Source organism: Hemiscyllium ocellatum, chromosome 2 (genome assembly GCF_020745735.1).
Source record: "Hemiscyllium ocellatum isolate sHemOce1 chromosome 2, sHemOce1.pat.X.cur, whole genome shotgun sequence".
Lineage (NCBI taxonomy): Eukaryota > Metazoa > Chordata > Chondrichthyes > Orectolobiformes > Hemiscylliidae > Hemiscyllium > Hemiscyllium ocellatum.
Genome location: NC_083402.1, coordinates 4,078,534 through 4,103,583, shown reverse-complemented (window position 1 = coordinate 4,103,583; position 25,050 = coordinate 4,078,534). Strand labels below are relative to the sequence as shown.

Below are 25,050 nucleotides of genomic sequence, written 5' to 3'. Positions count from 1 at the left end.
GTTTGAAACAAGCTTGGAATGAGGTCAGGAGTTGAGTGGTCCTGACGGAACCAAAACTGGGAGTCACTGAGTAGGTCATTGCTGAGCATGTGCTGCTTGATAGTTGACAACATCTTCCATCACTTTAGTGATGATTGAGAGTAGACTGATGGGGCAGAAGTTGGCCAGGTTGGATCTGTCCTGTCTTTTGTGTATCTGGGCAATTTTCCATATTGTTGGGTAGATGTCAGTGTTAACTGCACTGGAACAGTTGGCTAAAGTATTAATCCAAAATATTGTTTCAAAATGAAAAAATCCTGATACTCAATGAATCTGAGCAAGAGTCACAATAAATGTAATGAGAAGAGGGGTATGAGATCTTGGATGAATGTTAAGACTGACATGTGGAAGTAGTTTATAGTTGATTGCCTTTTATGCAGATATCTGAGAATTGGTATCTGCAGATTGCTCTGCTGAAATTTATGTTCGGTGCATTAACAGTTTGTTATGTGTTAAGGTACTGATTTAATCTTGTGTGTCTTATGAGAAAATACAGTCAATGATCAATCCATGCTAAGATGTGTAATGTTTTAGAATGATTCATATTTACATAAGACACTAACACATTAATGTTCCTTCAGGAATAATGCTGACTGGAAAGAATGTCCCAAATACATGCACAATGGAAGCATCTGCTACTTCAACCAAACCTACACCTCAATCTGGATTTCGTATTGTGTACAGCTCAAATCAGAGATTCAGGATCAGAACATCACTTTCGATAAACGCTGCTTCTCCATTGATAACATTGGTAAAATAAACTTCCTACTTGTTCTTTGAGAAAGCATTGAGAGAATGGGTTAGGATGGTGGCAGAATGGTAATATCACTGGACTAGTAATCTAGAAACTCAGGCTGATGGTCTGGGGATGTGGGATCACATGCCATTATGGCAGCTGGTGCAATTTTAAATTCAATACATAAATCTGGAACATAACATTAGGTGACCGTGAAACTATCATTGAGTGCTGTCAAAAAGGACCTGACTAATGTCCTTTAGTGAGAAGGAAATCTGCTGTCCTTATGTTGTCTGACTCCAGGCCTACAGCAATGTGGTTAACTCTTCACTTCCCCTTGAAATGGCCAAGCAGGTTACTCATTCCAAGGGCAACTAGGAAGACTAACAAAATTCTGGCAAGCGCCAATATCCCAATAAAGAACAAGAAAATAATAAAATCATTACAACAGCAAAATCTGGAGATGGAACACAAACATGCTCAGAAATGGGAGAAATCTCTTTGTCAGACATCCACCTTATTTACAGAAACAGGGAGCTGATTGGTTAGTGGTATAAATTGTTCTTCCCATTTAAAATTTTGTTTCCTTGCATCTATCTTGCAAGTTCAAGAGAAAAGCTTCACCAGCATGTCTCTCTTCAGCAAAACTCAAGTTTTACAAGTCACTATCTGAAATATAATGTATAATTTTTTAGTCGAAAGGACTTGTACCTTTCATTACATTAAACAATTTGAATTGAACAAGCTCATTATGGTCAAGGGACTGGGATTGTAAACTCAGTGTCAAATTTGAACAATGTTTTGTGTTCATCCAAGACCGATCCATTTGTCACAGTTTTAAGAGACCTAGCAGAGTAACAACATTCTCAGTGTCAGCTCCAAATGTCATTTTGAGGTGAGGAAGACATGAATGAGGGTTACAGCAGCAACTGAACTGAGATAGGGTGAAGTCAGGTGATGTTACAGAGACGTAGACAACCTTTGAGCTGGCTCAAATGTATGGTCAGCAGCTCATCTCAGTTAAATGCTCTGAACAACTTGGTATCGTCTCAGACTGTTACCAGGATGAGGGGCAAAGTCAGTAGATGGGTAATGGATTTTGGAGCATGGATCAGACTTCCCATGTTTAATTGGAAGAAATTTCTGCTCAACTAGCACTGAAGACATCAAAAATAGGAACAGTGGTAGGCCATTCAGCCCCTTGAGTTTGCTTTGCCATTCAGTAGGATTATGGCTGATCCAACATTTCTCATGCCCTTTGGCCATATAACAAGTGTCACCAAAAAAACACTGAACACTGAATGTTTTGCTTTCCAATGATTTCACTGAGGTGCAGTGACGCAAAGAGAAATAGGAAGGGACAAGATCCGAGTGAATGGCATGCGAGCTGGAAGAGAAACCGTTGTAGGTGATTGTCCGGCTACAGTGAGACAGCAAGGATGTACCCTGTTGAGAGCAGTTTCACCCACCTGGACATGACAGGAGAGAACACAAGTGGAGGTGGTCGTCACTGTGTCAAATGGGGAGACAATGGGCCCAATGGTAGTATTGCTGATCTGTTAATCCAGAGACCGAGGTAATGTTCTGGAGGCCTGAGTTCAAATCCCACCATGGCAGGTGATGGAATCTGAATTCAAATCTGGAATTAAGAGTTTTATGATAGACATGAATCCATTGTCAATTGTCAAGAAAAACACATCTGGTTCACTAATGTCCATTAGGGAAAGAATCCTTACCTGGACTGAACTATACATGACTGTAGACCCACAGCATTGTCATTGACTATTAACATCCCTCTGGGCAATTGGGTATGGACAATAAATTCTGGCCTAGCTGGCGATGCCATCATTCCCGTGAATGAATTTTTGAAAACGCTGCAAACTGGTCAAAAGGACCAGAGTAGAAATTTTACTGCAGTTACGGGATGTGAATTGTGACGTTAAAACCCATATCAGTCCCAAGATAGGGAGAGAAACCTGTTGGATGGATTCAAACTTGGACTTTCAGAAAAGGGGGGCACAGATTTTGAAGGTAACAACATATTGATGGAGTTCAGAGAGGAAAGGGAGGTTGGAGATGGGGGCAATAGTTTGCAAAGAATGTGGAGTCATGCAGTAGTTTTAGTCAGTGGATTGGATAATAATGGCTGATTTAAAAGGAGACAGGGATAATACTTGAAAGGAGAGTTTCATTTATTGTCTAACATGCAGACTAGGAGAGGGCATTGGATGATCAGCGGTTTAGTGGGAGTAGGGTTTTTTGGGGAATAAAAAACAAATACTGAGCTTGTCAGTCACACCCTCATCTCATGAAGGAATAAAGAAAATAAAGGTGGGTTTCATGGAGTCATTGAGCTGTGAAAGGATATGAAGGGAGTTCAGTGTGAAAATAATAAAACATACAAATTCAGGATCAGGGCAGAATGGAGCTTCAGAGGAAGCTTGGCCTAATGGCTTAATGCAAGGGAGGGAATAACAAGATAACCTAAGAGTGAGAGGAGATTATTCAACCTGTCAAGTCTGCCGTGCCATTCAATATAATCATACTTGATCTTGAGCCTGAGCCCTGCCCTTCTGCCCCTTCCCCATATCCTCTGAAAAGATATGAAGCAGTTGGGCAGATCTTTCAGCTTTCCCCGGAAACTCATCACATGGAGGTCTGAGTGGAGATGGTGGGTTTAAGAAGACAACATGTAGTAGACTCAGAAGCAAGGGGTCAGCTGTACTTCTGGAAGTTTTAGCAGGAGAAAGCAGGACCCCATAGCACTTCAAGTGGTACAGTCAGATGTGAAAGTGAGTCCACTAATCTTGTCATCCATTTCAACTCAACATCCCCTGGACTGAAGGGAAGAGAAAAGTTGATCCCAGGGCAATGACAAGTCTGAGACAGAGCTATGGGTTACCTACGGACTAGAATATCAAGCTGGAGGTGTGGATATGTTTGAGCAAATCAGTAGCTGCAGAAACGTTCTGCTGACTGTCCAATCCTGTTAATGCTTTCCAAGTGTTCTGTTATCACATCTTTTATTGAGGTGGATGAGTGAGACATTCTCATGACTGATTTAGGCCAACAGTCTAATTCTCTGTGTTTTCCTCTCCATCCTTATTTTTAAAATGGTGGGATTACATTTCCCACCCTCCAATCTGTGAGAACTGCTCCTGAGTACATAGTGTTTTGGAACTGTAAAATAATGGAAGGTGTAAACCTTACCAAGTTTAATTGAAAATACAAAACGTGAATTAACATCTGGACTGTAACTCTTGGTCATGAATGTTGCTGATGGTTGCCTGAATCTCTAGGACACTACACGCTGGATACTATTTGTTAAAAAAAAGGGCAATACTCATCCACACCCCAAGCTCACCTCCATATTACGGAGGGTGGGTAGGTGCTAAAATAGTTAGCTTTCCCAACATGTGTAAATAAAGGATTAAGGATCAATCAAGCTAAATCAGTCATAGAGATGTACAGCACAGAAACAGACCCTTCGGTCCAACTTGTTCATGCCGACTAGATATCCCAATCTAATCTAGTCCCAATGTAAGTTTGCTCGCTGAGCGGGAAGGTTCATTTTCAGACGTTTTGTCACCATACTAGTTAACATCATCAGTGAGCCTCTGGTGAAGCACTGGTGGTATGGCCCACTTTTTATTTATGTGTCTAGGTTTCCTTGGGTTGGTGATGTCATTTCCTTTTCTTTTGTTGCAGGAGGTGGTAAATGGCATCCAAGTCAATGTATTTATTGATAGAGTTCCGGTTCGAGTGCTATGTTTCCAGGAATTCTTGCACGTTTCTCTGTTTGGCTTGTCCTAGGATGGATGTGTTGATGGATGGATGTCTTCCTCATCTGAATGTAAAGATGCTAATGAGAGTGATGAGTTAAAAGACCCTACACAGACAATAAGCTAAACTAATGTCACTTACAAAATACCTTGCAAGAACTGTAATAGACTCTACATTGGACAAACAGGCAGAAAACCTGGCACCAGGATAGATGAACATCAACTAGCCACAAAAAGAAATGACCCACTCTCCTAGTATATTTACATACAGATGAGAAAGGACACCACTTCGACTGGGACAACACACCCATCCTAGGACAAGCCAAACAGAGAAATATGCGAGAATTCCTGGAAACATGGCACTCCAACTGGAACTCTATCAACAAACACATTGACTTGGATGCCATTTACCACCTGAGGGGAAAAAAAAACATGAAGTGACATCATCAACCCAAGGAAACATAAATGCACAAATAAAAAGTGGCCATACCCCCAGTGCTTCACTAGGGGCTCACTGATGATGTTACTGAATATGGTAACAAAACATTTGAAAATGAACCTTCCAGCTCAGTGAGTAAACTTACATCCAGAACCCCAAACTGAGCTACAAATCTTCTCAAAACCCGCTATTCTAGTCCCATTTACGAGCACTTGGCCCATATCCCTGCAAACCCTTCCTACTCATATGCACATCCAGCTACCTTTTAAATGTTGCAATTGTACCAGCCTCCACCACTTCCTCTGGTAGCTCATTCCACACATGCACCACACTTTGCATGAAAAAGTTGTTCCTTAGGTCCCTTTTATATCTTTCCCCTCTCCCTCTAAACCTATGCCCTCTAGTTCTGGACTCCCCCACCCCAGGGAAAAGATTTTGTCTATTCATCCTACCCATGCTACTCATGATTTTATAAATCTCGGTGTGGTCACCCCTCAGACTCTGACGTTCCAGAGAAAATAGCCTCAGCCTATTCAGTCTCTCCCTGTATTCAAATCCTCCAACCCTGGCAACATCCTTGTAAATCTTTTCTGAATCCTTTTAAGTTTCACAACATCCTTCCGATAGGAAGGAGACCAAAACTGCATGCAATATTCCAAAAGTGGCCTAACCAATGTCCTATACAGCCGCAACATGACCTCCCAACTCCTGTATTCAATACTCTGACCAATAAAAGAAAGCATACCAAACGCCACCTTCACTATCCTATCTAACTGTGATTTTCAAGGAGCTATGAACCTGCATTCCAAGGTCTCTTTGTTCAGCAACAGTCCCTAGGAACTTACCATTAAGGGTATAAGTCCTGCTAAGATTTGCTTTCCCAAAATGCAGCACCTCACATTTATTAAAGTTAAACTCCATCTGATACTTCTCAGCCCATTGGCCCACCTGATCAAGATCCCGTTGTAATCTGAGGTAACCCTCTTCGCTGTCCACTGCACTTCTAATTTTGGTGGCATCTGCAAACTTACTAACTATATCTCCTCTGTTCATATCCAAATGATTTATGTAAATAATGAAAGGTAGTAGACCCAGCACCGATCCATGTGGCATTCCACTTGTCACAGGCCTCTAGTCTGAAAAACAACCCTCCACCACCAATTACCGTCTTCTATCATCAAGCCAGTTCTGAATCCAAATGGCTGGTGCTCCCTGTATTCCATGAGATCTAACCTTGCTAACCAGTCTCCCATGGGGAATCTTGTCGAACACCTTACTGAAGTCCACATAGATCACGTCCACCGCTTTGCCCTCACCAATCCTCTTTGTTACTTTTTCAAAAATTTGGGAGAAGATTTGTAGCTCGGGTGCTCGTTGTTGTGGTTCTGTTCGCCGAGCTGGGAATTTGTGTTGCAGACGTTTCGTCCCTGTCTAGGTGACATCCTCAATGCTTGGGAGACTCCTGTGAAGCGCTTCTGTGATGTTTCCTCCGGCATTTATAGTGATTTGTATCTGCCGCTTCCAGTTGTCAGTTCCAGCTGTCCGCTGCAGTGGTCAGTATATTGGGTCCAGGTCGATGTGCTTAATGATTGACTCTGTGGATGAGTGCCATGCCTCTAGGAATTCCCTGGCTGTTCTCTGTTTGGCTTGTCCTATAATAGTAGTGTTATCCCAGTCGAACTCATGTTGCTTGTCATTTGAGTGTGTGGCTACTAAGGATAGCTGGTCGTGTTGTTTCGTGGCTAGTTGGTGTTCATGGATGCGGATCGTTTGCTGTCTTCCTGTTTGTCCTATGTAGTGTTTTGTGCAGTCCAACTATTGTTTCTCTAGCCAATTATTGTTTCTCCAGCCAACCTGCTGGACGTACAGAACAGACAACAAGATGAGGAACCTGTCAACAAAGACTGCATACTCAAACTACTGGACCTGTGCCTCACAACACACTTCACAATCAACAACCAAATATATGAACAAATCAACGGCACACCCATGGGCTCACCCATCTCGGGACTCATAGCAGAAGCGGTAATGCAAAGGTTAGAACAAACAGTCTTACCGCAAATTCAACCCAAACTCTGGGTCAGATATGTGGATGACACCTTTGTAATCATTAAAAACACAGAAATAGAGAACACACACCGGATCATCAATGCCACACTCACAGGAATCCGATTCACTGGAGAGGAAGAAAAGGACAACCAGCTCCCATTCCTAGGCGTGATGGTACAGAGAACACCTAACGGAGAATTCACCACAAAGGTACACAGGAAAGCCAAACACACAGACCAAGTCCTAAACTATGAAAGCAACCACCCTATTACACACAAAAGAAATTGCATCAAGACACTATTCAAAAGGGCCACAACACACTGCAGCACACCAGAACTGCAAAAAGAGGAAGAACACCTCTACAATGTATTCGTCAAAAATGGATACCCCCGCAATGTCATCAACAGATGCCTAAGGGAAAGACAACGGAATGAGGACATGCCACAACCCAAAGGACTAGCCACACTACCATACATCAAAAACATTTCTGAACTGACAGCCAGACTACTGCGACCACTAGGACTCATAACAGCACACAAACCAACAGCCACTCTCAGACAACAACTCACCAGGACAAAGGACCCGATACCCAGCATGAGCAAAACCAATGTAGTGTACAAAATCCCATGCAAGGACTGCACAAAACACTACATAGGACAAACAGGAAGACAGCTAACGACCGCAATCCATGAACACCAACTAGCCACGAAACGACACGACCAGCTATCCTTAGTAGCCACACACTCAGATGACAAACAACATGAGTTCGACTGGGACAACACTACTATTATAGGACAAGCCAAACAGAGAACAGCCAGGGAATTCCTAGAGGCATGGCACTCATCCACAGATTCAATCAATAAGCACATCGACCTGGACCCAATATACCGGCCACTGCAGCGGACAGCTGGAACTGACAACTGGAAGCGGCAGATACAAATCACTATAAACGCCGGAGGAAACATCACAGAAGCGCTTCACAGGATGCTCCCTAGCATTGAGGATGTCACCTAGACAGGGACGAAACGTCTGCAACACAAATTCCCAGCTCGGCGAACAGAACCACAACAACTTTTTCAAAAGCTCAAATCAAGTTCATGAGACATGATTTCCCCCATACAAAGCCATATTGACCATCCCTAATCAGTCCTTGCCTTTCTAATACATGTAAATTGAGAAGTGGGAGCACAGTCAACACCTGTTTGGCCCTTTGGAAGCTTAATCAGAGATGCAGAGAAACAAAAAGTGTCTGACGTAAGTTCAGCCAATTTCAATGAATGTAGCGTCTTTCTGAAATCCATCCAGTAAATTCACTAAGCATTTAACTGTGAATCATAGAATCCCTACAATGTGGAAAAAGGCCCTTCAGCCTGACAAATCCACACTGACCCTCCAAAGAGTAACCCGTCCAGACCCATTTCTCTACCCTAGGTTTACCTGTGCATAATGCACCTAGCATACGCATCCCTGAACAATTTAGCATGGCTAATTCACCTAAACTGCACATCTTTGGATTGAGGGAGGAAACTAAAGCAGCCGGAGGAAACCCACGCAGACACAGTGAGAATGTGCAAAACTCCACACAGACGTTCACCCGAGGCTGGAATCGAAACCGAGTCCCTGGCACTGTGAGGGACTCTCTGAGCCCCCATGCCACCATGTGCTTGACTGGTTTGGGCTTATGCTCGAAACGTCGAATTGTCTATTCCTGAGATGCTGCCTGGCCTGCTGTGCTTTGACCAGCAACACATTTGCAACTGGTTTCAGGCATTGTTGAGTGGTTTCCACTTTGCATCCCCAAGAATTTACATTTGAATAATGCCTTTGGAGTGGCATTTTACATATTGGACCAATGATGTGCGACAGAGTTAAGAAGTCCCCAATTTTAATAAAACCAGGGCTGTCAATAAGAAACGTGCTATCACAGCAATATCTCTCAATTCACTTACAACTGCACTTAAATCATATCTCAATCAGAGCCTTTGAGCCTCTGTCCACCTATGCATTCCTGCAGCTACTGATTTACTTAACCAAACCCATTCACTCTCACCGTCTCAGCCTGGTTTATCCCCCTAAATCTCAAGGACAACTAGGGACGGGCAATATGTGTTAGCCAGCCAGTGACACAAATATCCCACGAATGAATTTTTAAAAAAACCCTTCTTCAACTCCAATGAATGCAGATGTGAAAGAATACTGTGAATAAATAGTTTAATGATGCCATAGTCAGCTCTTAAAGCACTGTATTTGCTAAACCTATGCACTGTTCCACTCTTTTCCAAAATCCAAAGATAATCCATAATTTCTTTATCTGCTGCAACTTTGTTCTTAAAGTCCTCAAGTGAAAATAAAGTCCTGCAGGTGCTCGAAATCTGAAATAAAGATAGAAAGTGCTAGAGAAACTCTGTGGAGAGAGAAACAGAGTTAAAATTTGAATCCAAAAACTCCTCAGAGTTAGGTAATGCCAGAACTGCTGAGTTTCTCCAGCATTTTCTCTTTTTATCTTAAAGCTTTCCCCCCATTTTATTCACCATCACCTCCAAGAACTATGGACAAAACCAAATATATTCAGAAAGCAGAGAAACTACTTGCAGATATCAACACCTACTTACAGAGCGAGTGTGACCCCACACCACTGCTAACCAATAGAATAAACACCACACTATGGAACCAACAAAAAAAACCGGCTGATAACCATGATTTGGAGATGCTGGTGTTGGATTGGGGTGTAAAAAGTTAAAAATCACACAACACCAGGTTATCGTCCAACAGATTTATTTGGAAGCACTTTCAGAGCACTGCTCCTTCATCAGGTGGTTGTGGAGTATAAGATTGTAAGACAGAACTTATAGCAAAAGTTTACAGTGTGATGTAACTGAAGTCATATATTGAAAAAAGACCTGGATTGTTTGTTAAGTCGCTCATCTTTTAGAATGACCATGTTGGTTTCAGTTCTTTCATATGTAAATTGAAAAACTTTTTTAAAAGTTACATTCTCAAGTGAACTTTTAACAATGAACAGGGCAGTTCACACCTTCAATGCATTATCTGGGCCAACATGACACCAATTGTTAAAGTTCATTTGAGGATGTAACTTTAAAAAAAGTTTTGGAATTTATATATTAAAGAAGTGAAACCAACATGGTCATTCTAAAAGATGAGTGACTTAACAAACAATCCAGGTCTTTTTCAAAATATAATTTCAGTTACATCACACTGTAAACTTCTACTATAAATTCTGTGTCTTACAATCTTATACTCCACAACCACCTGATGAAGGAAAGCTAGTACTTCCAAATAAACATGCTGGACTAAACCTGGTGTTGGCTGATAACCAGGATTCTAGATCAGTGGTGCTGGAAGAGCACAGCAGTTCAGGCAGCATCCAAAGTGCAGCGAAATTGACGTTTCGGGCAAAAGCCCTTCATCAGGAATAAAGGCAGTGAGCCTGAAGCGTGGAGGTATAAGCTCGAGGAGGGTGGGGGTGGGGAGAAAGTAGCATGGAGTACAATGGGTGAGTGGGGGAGGGGATGAAGGTGATAGGTCAGGGGGGAGAAGGTGGAGTGGATAGGTGGAAAAGGAGATAGGCAGGTCGGACAAGTCATGGGGACAGTGCTGAGCTGGAAGTTTGGAACTAGGGTGAGGTGGGGGAAGGGGAAATGAGGAAAACTGTTGAAGTCTACATTGATGCCCTGGGGTTGAAGTGTTCCGAGACGGAAGATGAGGCGTTCTTCCTCCAGGCGTCTGGTGGTGAGGGAGCGGCGGTGAAGGAGGCCCAGGACCTCCATGTCCTCGGCAGAGTGGGAGGGGGAGTTGAAATTTGGGCCATGGGGTGGTGTGGTTGATTGGTGCGGGTGTCTCGGAGATGTTCCCTAAAGCGCTCTGCTAGGAGGCGCCCAGTCTCCGCAATGTAGAGGAGACTGCATCAGGAGCAACGGATACAATAAATGATATTAGTGGATGTACAGGTAAAACTTTGATGGATGTGGAAGGCTCCTTTGGGGCCTTGGATAGAGGTGAGGGAGGAGGTGTGGGCACAGGTTTTACAGTTCCTGCGGTGGCAGGGGAAAGTGCCAGGATGGGAGGGTGGGTTGTAGGGGGGTGTGGACCTGACCAGGTAGTCACGGAGGGAACGGTCTTTGCGGAAGGCGGAAAGGGGTGAGGAGGGAAATATATCCCTAGTGGTGGGGTCTTTTTGGAGGTGGCGGAAATGTCGTTGAATGATTTGGTTTATGCGAAAGTTTGTAGGGTAGAAGGTGAGCACCAGGAGCGTTCTGTCCTTGTTACGGTTGGAGGGGTGGGGTCTGAGGGCCGAGGTGCGGGATGTGGACGAGATGCGTTGGAGGGCATCTTGAACCACGTGGGAAGGGAAATTGCGGTCTCTAAAGAAGGAGGCCATCTGGTGTGTTCTATGGTGGAACTGGTCCTCCTGGGAGCAGATACGGCGGAGGAGGAGGAATTGGGAATACGGGATGGCATTTTTGCAAGACATAGGGTGGGAAGAGGTGTAATCCAGGTAGCTGTGGGAGTTGGTGGGTTTGTAAAAAATGTCAGTGTCAAGTTGGTCGTCATTAATGGAGATGGAGAGGTCCAGGAAGGGGAGGGAGGTGTTAGAGATGGTCCAGGTAAATTTAAGGTCAGGGTGGAATGTGTTGGTGAAGTTGATGGATTGCTCAACCTCCTCGCGGGAGCACGAGGTGGCGCCAATGCAGTCATCAATGTAGCGGAGGAAGAGGTGGGGAGTGGTGCCGGTGTAATTATGGAAGATCAACTGTTCTACGTAGCCAACAAAGAGACAGGCATAGCTGGGTCCTATACGTGTGCCCATGGCTACCCCTTTGGTCTGGAGGAAGTGGGAGGATTCAAAGGAGAAATTGTTAAGGGTGAGGACCAGTTCGGCCAAACGAATGAGAGTGTCGGTGGAAGGGTACTGTTGGGGATGTCTGGAGAGGAAAAAACGGAGGGCTTGGAGGCCCTGGTCATGGCGGATGGAGGTGTAGAGGGATTGGATATCCATGGTGAAGATGAGGCGTTGGGGGCTGGGGAAACGGAAGTCTTGGAGGAGGTGGAGGGCGAGGGTGGTGTCTCGAACGTATGTGGGGAGTTCCTGGACTAGGGGGATAGGACAGTGTCGAGGTAGGTAGAGACGAGTTCAGTGGGGCAGGAGCATGCTGAGACAATGGGTCGGCCAGGGTGGTCAGGCTTGTGGATCTTGGGAAGGAGGTAGAACCGGGCAGTGCAGGGTTCCCGGACTATGAGGTTGGAAGCTGTGGGTGGGAGATCTCCTGAGGTGATGAGGTTCTGTATGGTCTGGGAGATGATGGTTTGGTGATAGGGGGGTGGGGTCATGGTCGAGGGGGCAGTAGGAAGAGGTGTCCTCGAGTTGGCGTTTGGCTTCAGCGGTGTGGAGGTCAGTGCGCCAGACTACCACTGCGCCCCCTTTATCTGCTGGCTTGATGGTGAGGTTGGGATTGGAACAGAGGGATTTTACCTCGTTGATTTTTACCTTGATAACCAGGATTGACCTAAAAGGATGAAACCAGTAAACAACAACAACACAAGACATTACAGATTACCCAAGGTACACAAACCACACATACTACTTAGATCCATTGCAGCAACCCCAGGAACTCCCTCACAGAAACTGGCAAAGAATTCAACAAAAACTGGAACATCTTATCAGTGGATTCAAACAATCCATACAATCATCACAGGAATTCCTAGACAACATCAAGAATGTAAATATAGACAAAAATGAAACAATGATCTTATTCCATGTAATGGCACTGTTCACTTGAATTAACAAAACTCTAGCCACAGAGACAATAGCCAACCTCCTGGACAAACAGAACAGACAACACGATGGGGAACCTATCAATAAGAACATACTGGATTATCAACACAGTGCTCTCAGGGATCAGATTTGCGAGAGAGGAGGAAACCAACAATCAACTCCCATTCCTCGATGTGATGTAGAAAGAACGTTGAATGGTGAATGCATCACAAAAGTGCACAGAAAAGCCACCCACTTGGACCAGATCCTGAACTATAACAGCAACCACCCAAACACACACACAACAGGAGCTTCATTAATACCCTGTTCAATAGGGCTACAACACACTGCAGCACTCCCAGTCTACGAAGAGAAGAAGAACACCTCTACAGAAACTTTGCCAAGACAGATTCCCTGCAAATTCATCCCTGCAAACAACGCAACAAGGACATGCCATGACCTCATACACTAACCACGCTATATTACATTAAAAGATTCTCAGAACCAACTGTCAGACTGCTCTGACCAATCGGACTCAAGACAGCTTATAAATTGACAACCACACTCAGACAACAATTCATCAGGACAAAAGATTCTATATCCATCATGTGCAAGAGAAACGTAATTTACAAGATTCTGTGTAATGACTGCACGAAACACTATTTGTAGGGCAACCAGGCAGACAACTAGCAATCCGCATTCATGAACATCAAATAGCCACTAAATGCCACAACCACCTGTCCTTAGTAGCCAGACACATGGATGACAAGGACCACAAATTTGACTGGGACAATGCAATGATCATAGGACAAGCTAAATAGAGGGTGGCCAGAGAATTTTTAGAAGCGTGGCACTCATCCACAGACTCCACCAACAAACATATAGACTGATACTCAATTTACCGGCCACTACAATGAACCAAAACCAGCAACTGGAAGCAGCAGGAACAGAACCAAATAAATTCCAGCAGAGACAGTACCGCAGTATTTCACAGGAGGCTCCAAAGCATTGAAGGTGTCACCTAGATAACTTCCCAGCTCAGCGAACATACCCACAATTACAATGAACGTGAAGCTTTTTCTGGCTTCTTTTCCACATTTCCTGATAGAAACCACTAGCAGAAGTAGGCCATTTGGCCTGCTCCACCATTCAGTATGATCATGGCTAATCCTTTGCCTTAATAAGATATTTGCACTTTTTCTCCACTGATGCCTTTAATACCTAAAAGAAAATCAATCTCTTTCTTGAATATATTCATTGACCTGGCTTCCAGAGTTTTTTGTGGAAGTAAATTCCACAGATTCACTACTACTCTCTGAGTGAAAATATATTTCCTTATCTCAGTCCTAAATGGCCTACTCTATCATGTCCTGAGACTGTGTCCCTGGTTCGAGATTTCCAAACTAGGGGAAATATCCTCCCAGCATCTAGTCTGTCCAGCAATGCCCTTTTCAAGCTCATTACATCTATAAGATCTACTTCCTGTTTCTTAATTCAATTCCTTAAATTATTCTATTCAACCTCTCCCTCTAGTCTCCATAATCTTTTGCAATATTTGTACATCCAGTATTATGGGTGGTTAGCACTGCTGCCTCACAATGCCAGGGACCCGGGTTTGATCCCAGCCTCAGGTGACTGTGTGGAGTTTGCAAGTTCTTTGCAGAATGGGTCTGGGTGGGTTACACTTCGGACAGTTGGTGTGGACATGTAGAGCCAAATGGTCTGTTTTAAAAAAAAATTAGCTTAGGTGACAGGTCAGTTTGTTGACTCTGTTTATCGTTCCATGACATTACCAGTCCTGCTGAGTGTTTCCAGCATTTTCTGTTTTTATTTCAAATTTTCAGCTTCTGCAATATTCTGCTTCTTCATTCATGTTTAATTCATTTCATTCAGCTTTTGATGAGGTAACAGAGTGTTTCTGAGGGCAATTCTGAGGAAGTGTATACTGTTCCACATGCCTGCAACAGTAATAGATTCGCCAAATGATCATTGGATAAACATATGGATGAAAATGGAACAGTGTAGAATAGATGGGCTTCAGATTAGTTCCACAGGTCAGCGCAATATTGAGGGCTGAAGGGCCTGTACCTTGCTGTAATGTGCCATGTTTTATGGGGTTTGATAAAGTGCCACAACTGGACTTGTTAGCAACCTTCAAATTGTGAAATAAAATGGACACAGACAGCATGGACATTAAATTATTCAAATGACAGAAACCATTCATGACGAATGATTGCCTTTATTTCTGGGGAGGGGTTATAGTCGGGTTTCCCCTGGGCACTTTTCTTGGTCTCGACTTAAATTACACTTGTACGGCGTGCAATATTTGTGGGTGACACAAAACTTGTAAGTACTGTAAATTATGAGATGAATAGCTATGGAAGTTAACAGAAGGCTAGTGGAATGGATGGATGAGTGGCAGGTCGCATTTGCTGCAGGGAGTGTGAAGTGATTAATTTGGCAGCAGAACAAAGACAAATTAAAGGAAACAATTCTAAAGGGAGTTCAACACTGTAAGGTATCTGTGCACAAATGATCGAATACAGTAATACAAAAATTACATACTGCAGATGCTGAGAATCTGAAATTATAACAAAATACGCTGGAAAATGTTAGCAGGTCTGGAGAGAAACAGAGTTTAATGTGTCAGGCCAATGAGCTTTCAAACATAGTAAAGTGAAGAGACAGGTCAGGCTGGAACAGGACAAGGAGCAAGGAATACTTATTAGATTAAATTACATCTATTTCAATGCGAGAGGGCTGACAGGTAAGACCGATGAACTCAAGGCGTGTTTCGGTACATGGGACTGGGATATCCATTACAGAAACATGTCTAAGGGAGGGACAGGACTGACAGCTTAATGTACCAGAGTACAGATGTTTTAGGAGGACAGAGCTGGTGGAAAGAAGGGAGGGGGAGTTGCATTTTTGATTAAGACGAGTATTACAGCAGTAATCAGAGATGACATAACTGAAGAATCATCCAGTGAGGATTTGTGGGTGCAGCTAAGAAATAGGAAGGGGATGGTGATGTTGTTGGGGTTGTACTTTAGGCCCCCAAATAGTCAACGGGAATAACAGGAACAAATATGCAAGGAGACAGGCAGACTAGCAGGAGCAATAAGGTAGTCATAGTAGAGGATTTTAATTTTCTTCATCGCTGTCTATGTTAAGAGCTCAAATGGAGTGCAATTATTTAAATATGTTCAGGAATGTTTCCTCAAGCAGTATATAGAGAGTCCTACTCAGGAAGGGGCAAAAACTCAACCTACTCTTGGGCGACAGAGCAGATCATGGAGGTGAGAGTGGGGGAGCACTTTGGGATCAGAGACCATAACTCTATTAATTTTAAATTAGTTATGGAGAGGGAGGCCTTCAGTGAAATATTTCTCCTCTGTGTTTATCATGGAGAAAGACATGAAGATTTGGGATCTTGGGGAAGTTAGTGGTAATATCTTGGGGACAGTTCATAACACATTAGAGAAGGTGTTGGATCTATTGAAATGTATGAAGGTGGGTAAATCTCTTGGTCCTAACCAGATATATCCAAGGACACTGCAAGAGGCTGAAGAAGAAATTATAGGGGTCCTAGCTGATATTTTTGCACCATCATTAGCCACAGGTAAAATCTTGGAAAACTGGAGGATAGTGAACGTTGCGCCCTTATTCAAGAAGGGCTGCAAAGAAAAACCTGGGAACTAGAGACCAGTAAGCCTAACATCTGTGGTGGGTAAGTTAGTTCAGAAGATTCTGACAGATAAGATATACATGCATTTGGAAAGACAGGGTTTGATTAGGAATAGTCAACATGGCTTTGTGGATGGGAGACCATGCCTCCCAAACCTTTAGAGTTCTTTGATGAAGTGACCCAGAAGGTTGATGAGGGCAGGGTGGTAGATGTAGTCTATATGGATTTCAGTAAGGCTTTGATTAGGTGCTCTGGAAGGTTAGATCACATGGAATCCTGGGGGAGGTAACAAAATTGGATATACAATTGGCTTTATGATAGGAAGCAGAGAATAATAGTGGAAGAATGCTTGCCGGACTGGAGGCCTGTGACTCGTGGAGTGCCTCAAGGGTTGGTGCTGGGCCCATTGCTGTTTGTTATCTATATCAATGATTTGGATGAAAATGAACAAGGCATGGTTAGTAAGTTAACAGGTGACATGAAAATAGAAGGTATTGTGGACAGTGAGGAAGGTTATCAGAAATTGCAGCAGGACCTTAATCAGCTGAGGAAGTAAGCCAAGAAATGGCAAATGGAGTTTAATTTAGATAATAGGGAGGTGTTGCATTTTGGAAAGTCAAATCAAGTTTAGGAGTTTTGTGGTGAATGGTAGGACCTTAAGGAGTGTAGTGGAACAGAGGGACCATGGAGTTCATGTGCACACTTCTCTGAAAGGGGAGTCACGGTAGACAGGGCAGTGTCAAAGGCTTTTGGCACACTGACCTTCATCAGTCAAGGCTTTGAGAAGTTATGTTGTAGTTATACAGGACGTTGATGAGGCCGCACTTGAGGTATTGTGTTCAGTTTCGGTCACCTTGCTATAGAAAGGATTTTATCAAACTGGAAAGAGTACAGAAGAAATTTAAAATGAAGTTGCCAGGACTTAAGAGTATGAGTTTTTGGGAGGTTGTACAAGCTTTTTACAGCATAGGAGATTGAGGGGGGAGTCTTATAGCAGTGTATGAGATCATGACAGGCATGGATAGGATGAATGCACTCAGTCTTTTTCCCAGGGTTGGGGAATTGAGGACTAGAGGACAGAGGGACAGGTTAGAGGGGAAAGAATAAAAAGGAACCTGAGGGGCAACTTTCTTTATACAGAGGATAGTATGCATATGGGATGAGCTGCCAGTGGATGTAACTGAGACGGGTACATTAACAACATTTAAAAGGCCTTTAAAATTCATGGATAGGAAAGGTTTAGAAGGATATGGCCCAACTGTAGGGAATTGGGGTTAGCGTGGATGGATATTTTGGTTGGCACGTACCAGCTGGGACCAAAGGGCCTGTCTCCGTACTGTAGGACTCTATGACTTCATCAAACCGATCAGTACAGGTTGAGAAAGTTGTCAAAAGGGCTTTGGAAATACAGATGTCAAGAAGAAATCAAGGAGGTTTTGGTGAGTTTCTCAAATCAGATTATTTGATTAATCTTTTTCCCCCTCTTCTTGGCAGTGAAACCTGATCCTCCGATTGCACTGAACTGGACTCTGCTGAATATCAGTCAGTCAGGGCTGCTCGCTGACATCCAGGTTTTGTGGGAAGCGCCACCTACTGCTGATATTAGGAATGGATGGATATCTCTCAAGTATGAGATACAATATAAAGCCAGCGAGAGTAACCATTGGGACTCGGTATGTTTAAATACCTTCAGTTATGATTTTTCTTTCAGCTTAACACAGAAAAACACCCTTCCTCCACCCAGTTCCCCACCAAGCGACTCACCATCACTGTCTTGGGCTAAAATCCTGGGATTCCCTCTCTACTGGCATTGTGGGTCTACTTAAAGCACCTGGACTGCAGTAGTTCAAGACAGCACATTCTCAAGGGCAACTAGGGATGGGCAATAAATTCCATTTCAGCCAGTGATGCCAACATGCCATGGATGAATTTAAAGAATAAGTAATTCTGTGTAAATGCTGAGTAAGATTATGGTACAATAAGCTAAAACAAGCACAGGCAATGCTGGAGAAGTCTGAGAACTGAAGAAGAGACATACCAATCTCGAAATGTTACTTCTGTTTCCCTCTCCACACATGCTGCCAGACGTGCTGAATTTCTCCAGCATTCTGTGTTGTTTCAGATTTCCAGCATCCATAGTACTTTGCCAATAAAAAACTGTGCTTCAAGTAGCATGAAGTACACCTCAGCTGAAAAATATGTTGCATTTTGGCTGTGCAGAGTGCTGCTTGCCCAAACCTAAGTAAACCTCAGAGAGGTACAAATAGAGATCTTTGAAATTGTCTCTGTTGATTAGAGACCAAGCTTCAGCATATCCCAATTGACAGCTGTCCTGATTAAAGACTTCTTTGGGAATAGTCTCCTTCCAGAGTCAGAGGACCATGACTGTAATAAGCATTTCCTGACTATCAGAGCAGGCCCCCTTGCCATCTGCCCTGTAAGGTGCCTCTTGACCTTTATTATTCAATGTTTGATTGCTATTAACTGAACTTGTTTCCTTTCATGTGACAGATTGAGGCCTTTTCAACCTCTCATCCAGTTTATGCACTCAGTACTGGCAAGGGTTATGAGATCAGACTCCGATGTAAACAGATTGCCAATGGAGATTTTAGTGAGTTCAGTGACTTGGTGTATGTCTTCATTCCTGCACCCCGATTGGCAGAAGGTGAGAGCAACAGTTGTTTATATTCTCTGACAGGCATGCTGAACAATTTATAATTAATTATAAATTACTACTAAACCTGTAAACAAATTCTATCGTCCAAAGATTTTTTTGTGTGCAGTAGTGTCAAATTGTCAGATCATTGAAGCTGAGCTAAGCTAGGTAGTGTTTATTTCAAACAGAATGAAATATAAAAATAGGGAGGTTTCTTAAAACTATACAAGGTAATAGTCAGACCACAGAATACCCTAACTATTTTGGGAATCTTTTCTAAGAAAAGATAAACAGTCTGTTCTGCTATAATGCATGTTTCTTCAATGCAAATTCAAAAATTTAAATTGTTATTTGTAGAATCTGAACTTTCCTTACCTGTATTGACTATAACACAATGCTGATCCCTTTAGTTTAAATGGCATGACTATTGCGTGTTTTTCCTATAAATCGAGATTGCAAGTGAACGGAATTATCGCGTTATTCAGAACCAAATCTATTGGCATTTGAGGCAGTCCAGGGATGAGTCACAAGATTGATTATGGGTATAGAGGGACTTTATTATGAAGAGAAATTAAGGAGGTGAGGCGGAAACCTTTTTGAAACATACAATATTCTTAGGAGATTTGGCAGTGTAGGTGTGGAAAGTTAGTTTCCTCCTGTGAGAGTGTGTAGGACCAGACAGCATCATGTCAGAATTAGGGATCACACATTTAAGACAGATATGAGGAATTTATTCTCACAGAAGGTAATGAATTTGTGGAATCACAGAAGGTTGTAAAGATTGGGCTGTTAAATATAATCAAGGCTGAAATAGACAATCCTTTAACAGGAAATGAATCAAGAGCTATGGGAAAAAGCTAGGAAGGAGGAGTTGACAATTGTCAGGTCAGCCATGATCCAATTGAGTGGTGCAGCAGACATGAGAGACTGAATGGCCCACTTCTGTTCCTGTGTCTTATGTCCCCTCAAATCAGTCATTAGTCGGTAACAATTGTTTTATTCATTTATTTTACTTGATTAGAAGTTTGGGAGTTACAGTCATAGAGCATAGAGATGTACAGCATGGAAATAGACCCTTCGGTCCAACCCGTCCATGCCAACCAGATATTCCAACCCAATCTAGTCCCACCTGCCAGCACCCGGCCCATATCGCTCCAAACCCTTCCTATTCATATACCCATCCAAATGCCTCTTAAATGTTGCAGCTGAACCAGCCTCCACCATATCCTCTGGCAGCTCATTGCATACACGTACCACCCTCTGCGTGAAAAAGTTGCCCCTTAGGTCTCTTTTATATCATTCCCATCTCACCCTAAACCTATACCCTCTAGTTCTGGACTTCCTGACCCCAGGGAAAAGACTTTGTCTATTTATAATTTTGTAAACCTCCAGGGAGAACAGCCCCAGCCTGTTCTGTAGCTCAAATCCTCCAACCCTGGCAACATCCTTCTAAGTCTTTTCTGAACCCTTTCAAGTTTCACAACGTCTTTCCGATAGGAAGGAGACCAGAATTGCACGCTATATTCCAACAGTGGCCTCACCAATGTCCTGTACTGCCGCAACATGACCTCCCAACTCCTGTACTCAATACTCTGACTAATAAAGGAAAGCATACCAAACACTGCCTTCACTATCCTATCTACCTGCGACTCCACTTTCAAGAAGCTATGAACCTGCACTCCAAGGTCTCTTTGTTCAGCAACGCTCCCTAGAACCTTACCATTAAGTGTATAAGTCCTGCTAAGATTTGCTTTCCCAAAATGCAGCACCTCGCATTTATCTGTATGAAACTCCATCTGCCACCTCTCAGCCCATTGGTCCATCTGGCCCAGATCCTGTTGTAATCTGAGGTAACCCTCTTTGCTGTCCACTACACCTCCAATTTTGGTGTCATCTGCAAACTTACTAACTGTACCTCTTATGCTCGCATCCAAATCATTTATGTAAATGACAAAAAGTAGAGAACCCAGCACTGATCCGTGTGGTACTCCACTGGTCACAGGCCACCAGTCTGAAAAACAACCCTCCACCAGCACCCTCTGTCTTCTACCTTTGAGCCAGTTCTGAACCCAAATGGCTAGTTCTCCCTGTATTCCATGAGATCTAACCTTGCTAATCAGTCTCCAATGGGGACTTTGCCGAACGCCTTACTGAAGTCCATACAGATCACATCTACTGCTCTGCCCTCATCAATCTTCTTTGTTACTTCTTCAAAACACCCAATCAAGTTAGTGAGACATGATTTCCCATGCACAAAGCCATGTTGACTATCCCTAATCAGTCCTTGCCTTTCCAAATACATGTACATCCTGTCCCTCAGGATTCCCTCCAACAACTTGCCCACCACCTAGGTCAGGTTCACTGGCTTGTCCTTACCACCCTTCTTAAACAGTGGCACCACATTAGCCAACTTCCAGTCCTCCGGCACCTCACCTGCGACTATCGATGATACAAATATCTCAGCAAGAGGCCCAGCAATCACTTCTTCAGTTTCCCACAGAGTTCTCGGGTACACCTGATCAGGTCCTGGGGATTTATCCATCATTAACCCTTTCACGACATCCAGCACTTCCTCCTCTGTATTCTGGACATTTTGCAAGATATCACCATCTATTTCCCTACAGTCAATATCTTCCATTTCCTTTTCCACAGTAAATACTGATGCAATATATTCATTTAGTATCTCCCCCATTTTCTGCAGCTCCACACAATGGCCGCTTTGCTGATCTTTGAGGGGCCCTATTCTCTCCCTAGTTACCCTTTTGTTGTTAATATATTTGTAAAAACCCTTTGGATTCTCCTTAATTCTATTTGCCAAAGCTATCTCATGTCCCCTTTTTGCCCTCCAGATTTCCCTCTTAAGTATACTCCTACTTCCTTTATACTCTTCTAAGGATTCACTTGATCTATCCTGTCTATACCTGACATATGCTTCCTTTTTCTTAACTAAACCCTCAATTTCTTTAGTCATCCAGCATTCCCTATACCTACCAGCCTTTCCTTTCACCCTGACAAGAATATACTTTCTCTGGATTCTTGTTATCTCATTTCTGAAGGCTTCCCATTTTCCAGCCATTCCTTCACCTGCAAACATCTGCCTCCAAACAGCTTTTGAAAGTTCTTGCCTAATACTGTCAAAATTGGCCTTTCTCCAATGTAGAACTTCAACTTTTAGATCTGGTCTATCCTTTTCCAACACTATTTTAAAACGAATAAAATTATGGTCGCTGGCCCCAAAGTGCTCCCCCACTGACACCTCAGTCGCCTGCCCTGCCTTATTTCCCAACAGTGAGTCAAGTTTTGCTCCTTCTCGAGTAGGTACATCCACATACTGAATCAGAAAATTAACAAAATCCTCTCCATCTCAACCTTTAACAATTCAAAACTTTCTTACTTCTAAAATATTGTCAAGTGCTGAGCTTCCTTCCCATTTTAAACAAATTAAAGTGAGTTGGTCCATCATTAACTGAGTGGCAACAAGGTACACAGTGGGTTGTCTGATTCTCAAAGGGACTGGGAGCACATTATGGAGCAGACTGAACTGGACCTGAGCTGAGATGAAAGCTCAGAGTTTGCCAGTGGGAAAGAGATTAACAACAACTTGGGTCGAGTTGCCCTGGTGTAGATCTGCTCAGTCTGCCAGATAGTGTTTGGTATAAAATTCAACCGCCTTCTTGTTCCTCAGACTGTCCACTCAAAATTACACAACCTTCTTCTTAGTTGAAATGGCCTCCGGTCCTCTAATCCTCATAGCATTACCCCAGTCCCAACTTCTAGTACTCTTCTCACAGTACGCAGACCAGACAACCTAGGGCTATCTTAAAGCTGCATTGGCTGTTGACACAATGTACAAGGAGACATTTCAAACCATTGAGTAGAAACTTGTCCTGTTCCCCTAAAGAGGAAGCAAGGCAGGATGGGGAGCTTTGCTGTACAAGAGGCTGAAGATCAATAGATACAGGTGATGGCTTAGTGGTATTATCACTGACCTGTTAATCCAGACTCAGGTAATGTTGCAGGAATCTGGGTTCAAATCCTGCCATAGTAGATAGTGAAATTTGAATTCATAAAAAAATCTGGGATAATGAGTCTAATGATGAACTTGAAACCATTGCCAATTGTTGAAAAACTCTTCTGGTTCTCTAGAAATTAGATTAGATTACCTACAGTGTGGAAACAGGCCCTTCGGCCCAACAAGTCCACACTGACCCGACGAAGCACAACCCACCCATACCCCTACACTTACCCTTTCACCTAACACTCTGGGCAATTTAGCATGGCCAATTCACCTAACCTGCACATCTTGGGACTATGGGAGGAAACCCACGCAGACACGTGGAGAATGTGCAAACTCCACACCGTCAGTCACCTGAGGTGGGAATTGAACCCAGGTCTATGGCGCTGTGAGGCAGCAGTGCTAGCCACTGTGCCACCGTGCCGTCCATAAACTGCCATCCTTACCTGGTTTGGCCCATAGGAATGTGGGTGACTCTTAATTGCCCTCTGGGGAGGCAAGAATGTATGTTTGCAATTAAGTTCTCTGACCTTTAAATGTTTGGTTAAGATTCCTGGGAGGCCCTTTTGTATGCATTTGCATCTCATACCTGCTCATTAAAAAGCCAGCTCACCAGAATTAAGTTCTGCTTCTCAACAGAGTTCTCAATGTGTGAGGGGTACGTGCATTCTAATCCCTAATTATGCACGAGATGTGCAACAAGTGTGTATGCTGCTTTGCCCTCTTTGAGGAGAATGTGATTATGTCAGGCCATGATTGAGATCAAGGGCTGGTAAATCTACATTGCATGGGTCACAAAGGATGACCAAGGGAAGGAAGATGGATTGTAAGAGGCACAGATCAAGAAGGCTGCCCAGGGTGGAAGTCTGTCTGCGATAGGGACAGGTTGACCCCTGAGGAAAGATGGCAGTGCCAGAATGTTTCACTGTAATGCTCACTCCAGATGCCCAAGTGATTCACCTGGTTTGCAGGGCGATGGTGTCTGTCTGGGCACCCCTTAAATAATGCCCCAAGACATTCAACCCTTGGAAGAGTGTAAGCTTCCCGCCCGCCTATGTCACAAGCTGTGCATGTTCCTCTTGCATGCAAATTTAATGAGCTGAGCACTGTGTAATGGAGTGAGATAAACCAATCCCATCCAAAGTGAAGTGGCATTCAATGTCTTGCCAGACTCTAAACTTAGACTGCATGTCAGAAAGTTATGCCTACTGTCTCTGCCAGCTCTCTCCAAGAGCTATCTGTTTAACCCTGGCCCTCTGCTTGCTCTTCTTCAAATAATTATCAAATTGCCCTTTAATAGATATTATTGAGTTCGCTGCACCTTTTGCGTCTAGCTGTAGGCTTTAGTGACGCTGATAAATGAGCATTGCTATCCAGTATAAATCCCAGTTTTTGTAAAACCATCAGGAACATCACAGGAGATTGATAGTTTGGTAAATAAGATGCTGCTTGAAAAAATGTCCTAATGTTTTGTATATAATCCTTTTTGTATAGAGTAATAGCAATCTACAGCAAATGGAAAGGCCTTTTGGCCCATCATATCTGTTGACAAAAACAACCACCTAACTCTTCTAATCTCATTTTTCCATCGTTAGCTCATAGCCTTGTATGTCTTGGCATCACAAGTGCACATCTAAATACTTCTAAAATGTTCTGAGGATTTCTGCCTCTACCATTTTTACAGGCAGTGAGTTCCAGATTCCCACCACTCTCTGGGTGATAAAAAGGTTTTCCTCTCATCTCCTTTCACCTCCTATCCCTTATCTTAAATCCATGTCCCCTAGTCATTGATCCTTAAATCAATGTGAAAAGTTTCTTCCTATCTACCTTATCTATGCCCCTTATAATTTCATACATCTCAATCATGTTCTCT

At 43.2% G+C, this 25,050-nt stretch overlaps 1 protein-coding gene across 2 annotated transcripts in view; it reads left to right on the top strand.

The window, feature by feature from the left end:
* LOC132821540 (growth hormone receptor-like) overlaps positions 1-25,050 on the top strand; it is a 224,262-nt gene that overhangs the window by 170,171 nt on the left and 29,041 nt on the right. For both annotated transcript variants that reach the window (XM_060834176.1, XM_060834167.1), the window contains exons 8-10: positions 621-790; positions 18,001-18,179; positions 19,018-19,171. In XM_060834176.1, the coding sequence (XP_060690159.1) occupies positions 621-790; positions 18,001-18,179; positions 19,018-19,171 (503 nt within the window). The remainder of the gene's footprint in view (positions 1-620; positions 791-18,000; positions 18,180-19,017; positions 19,172-25,050) is intronic.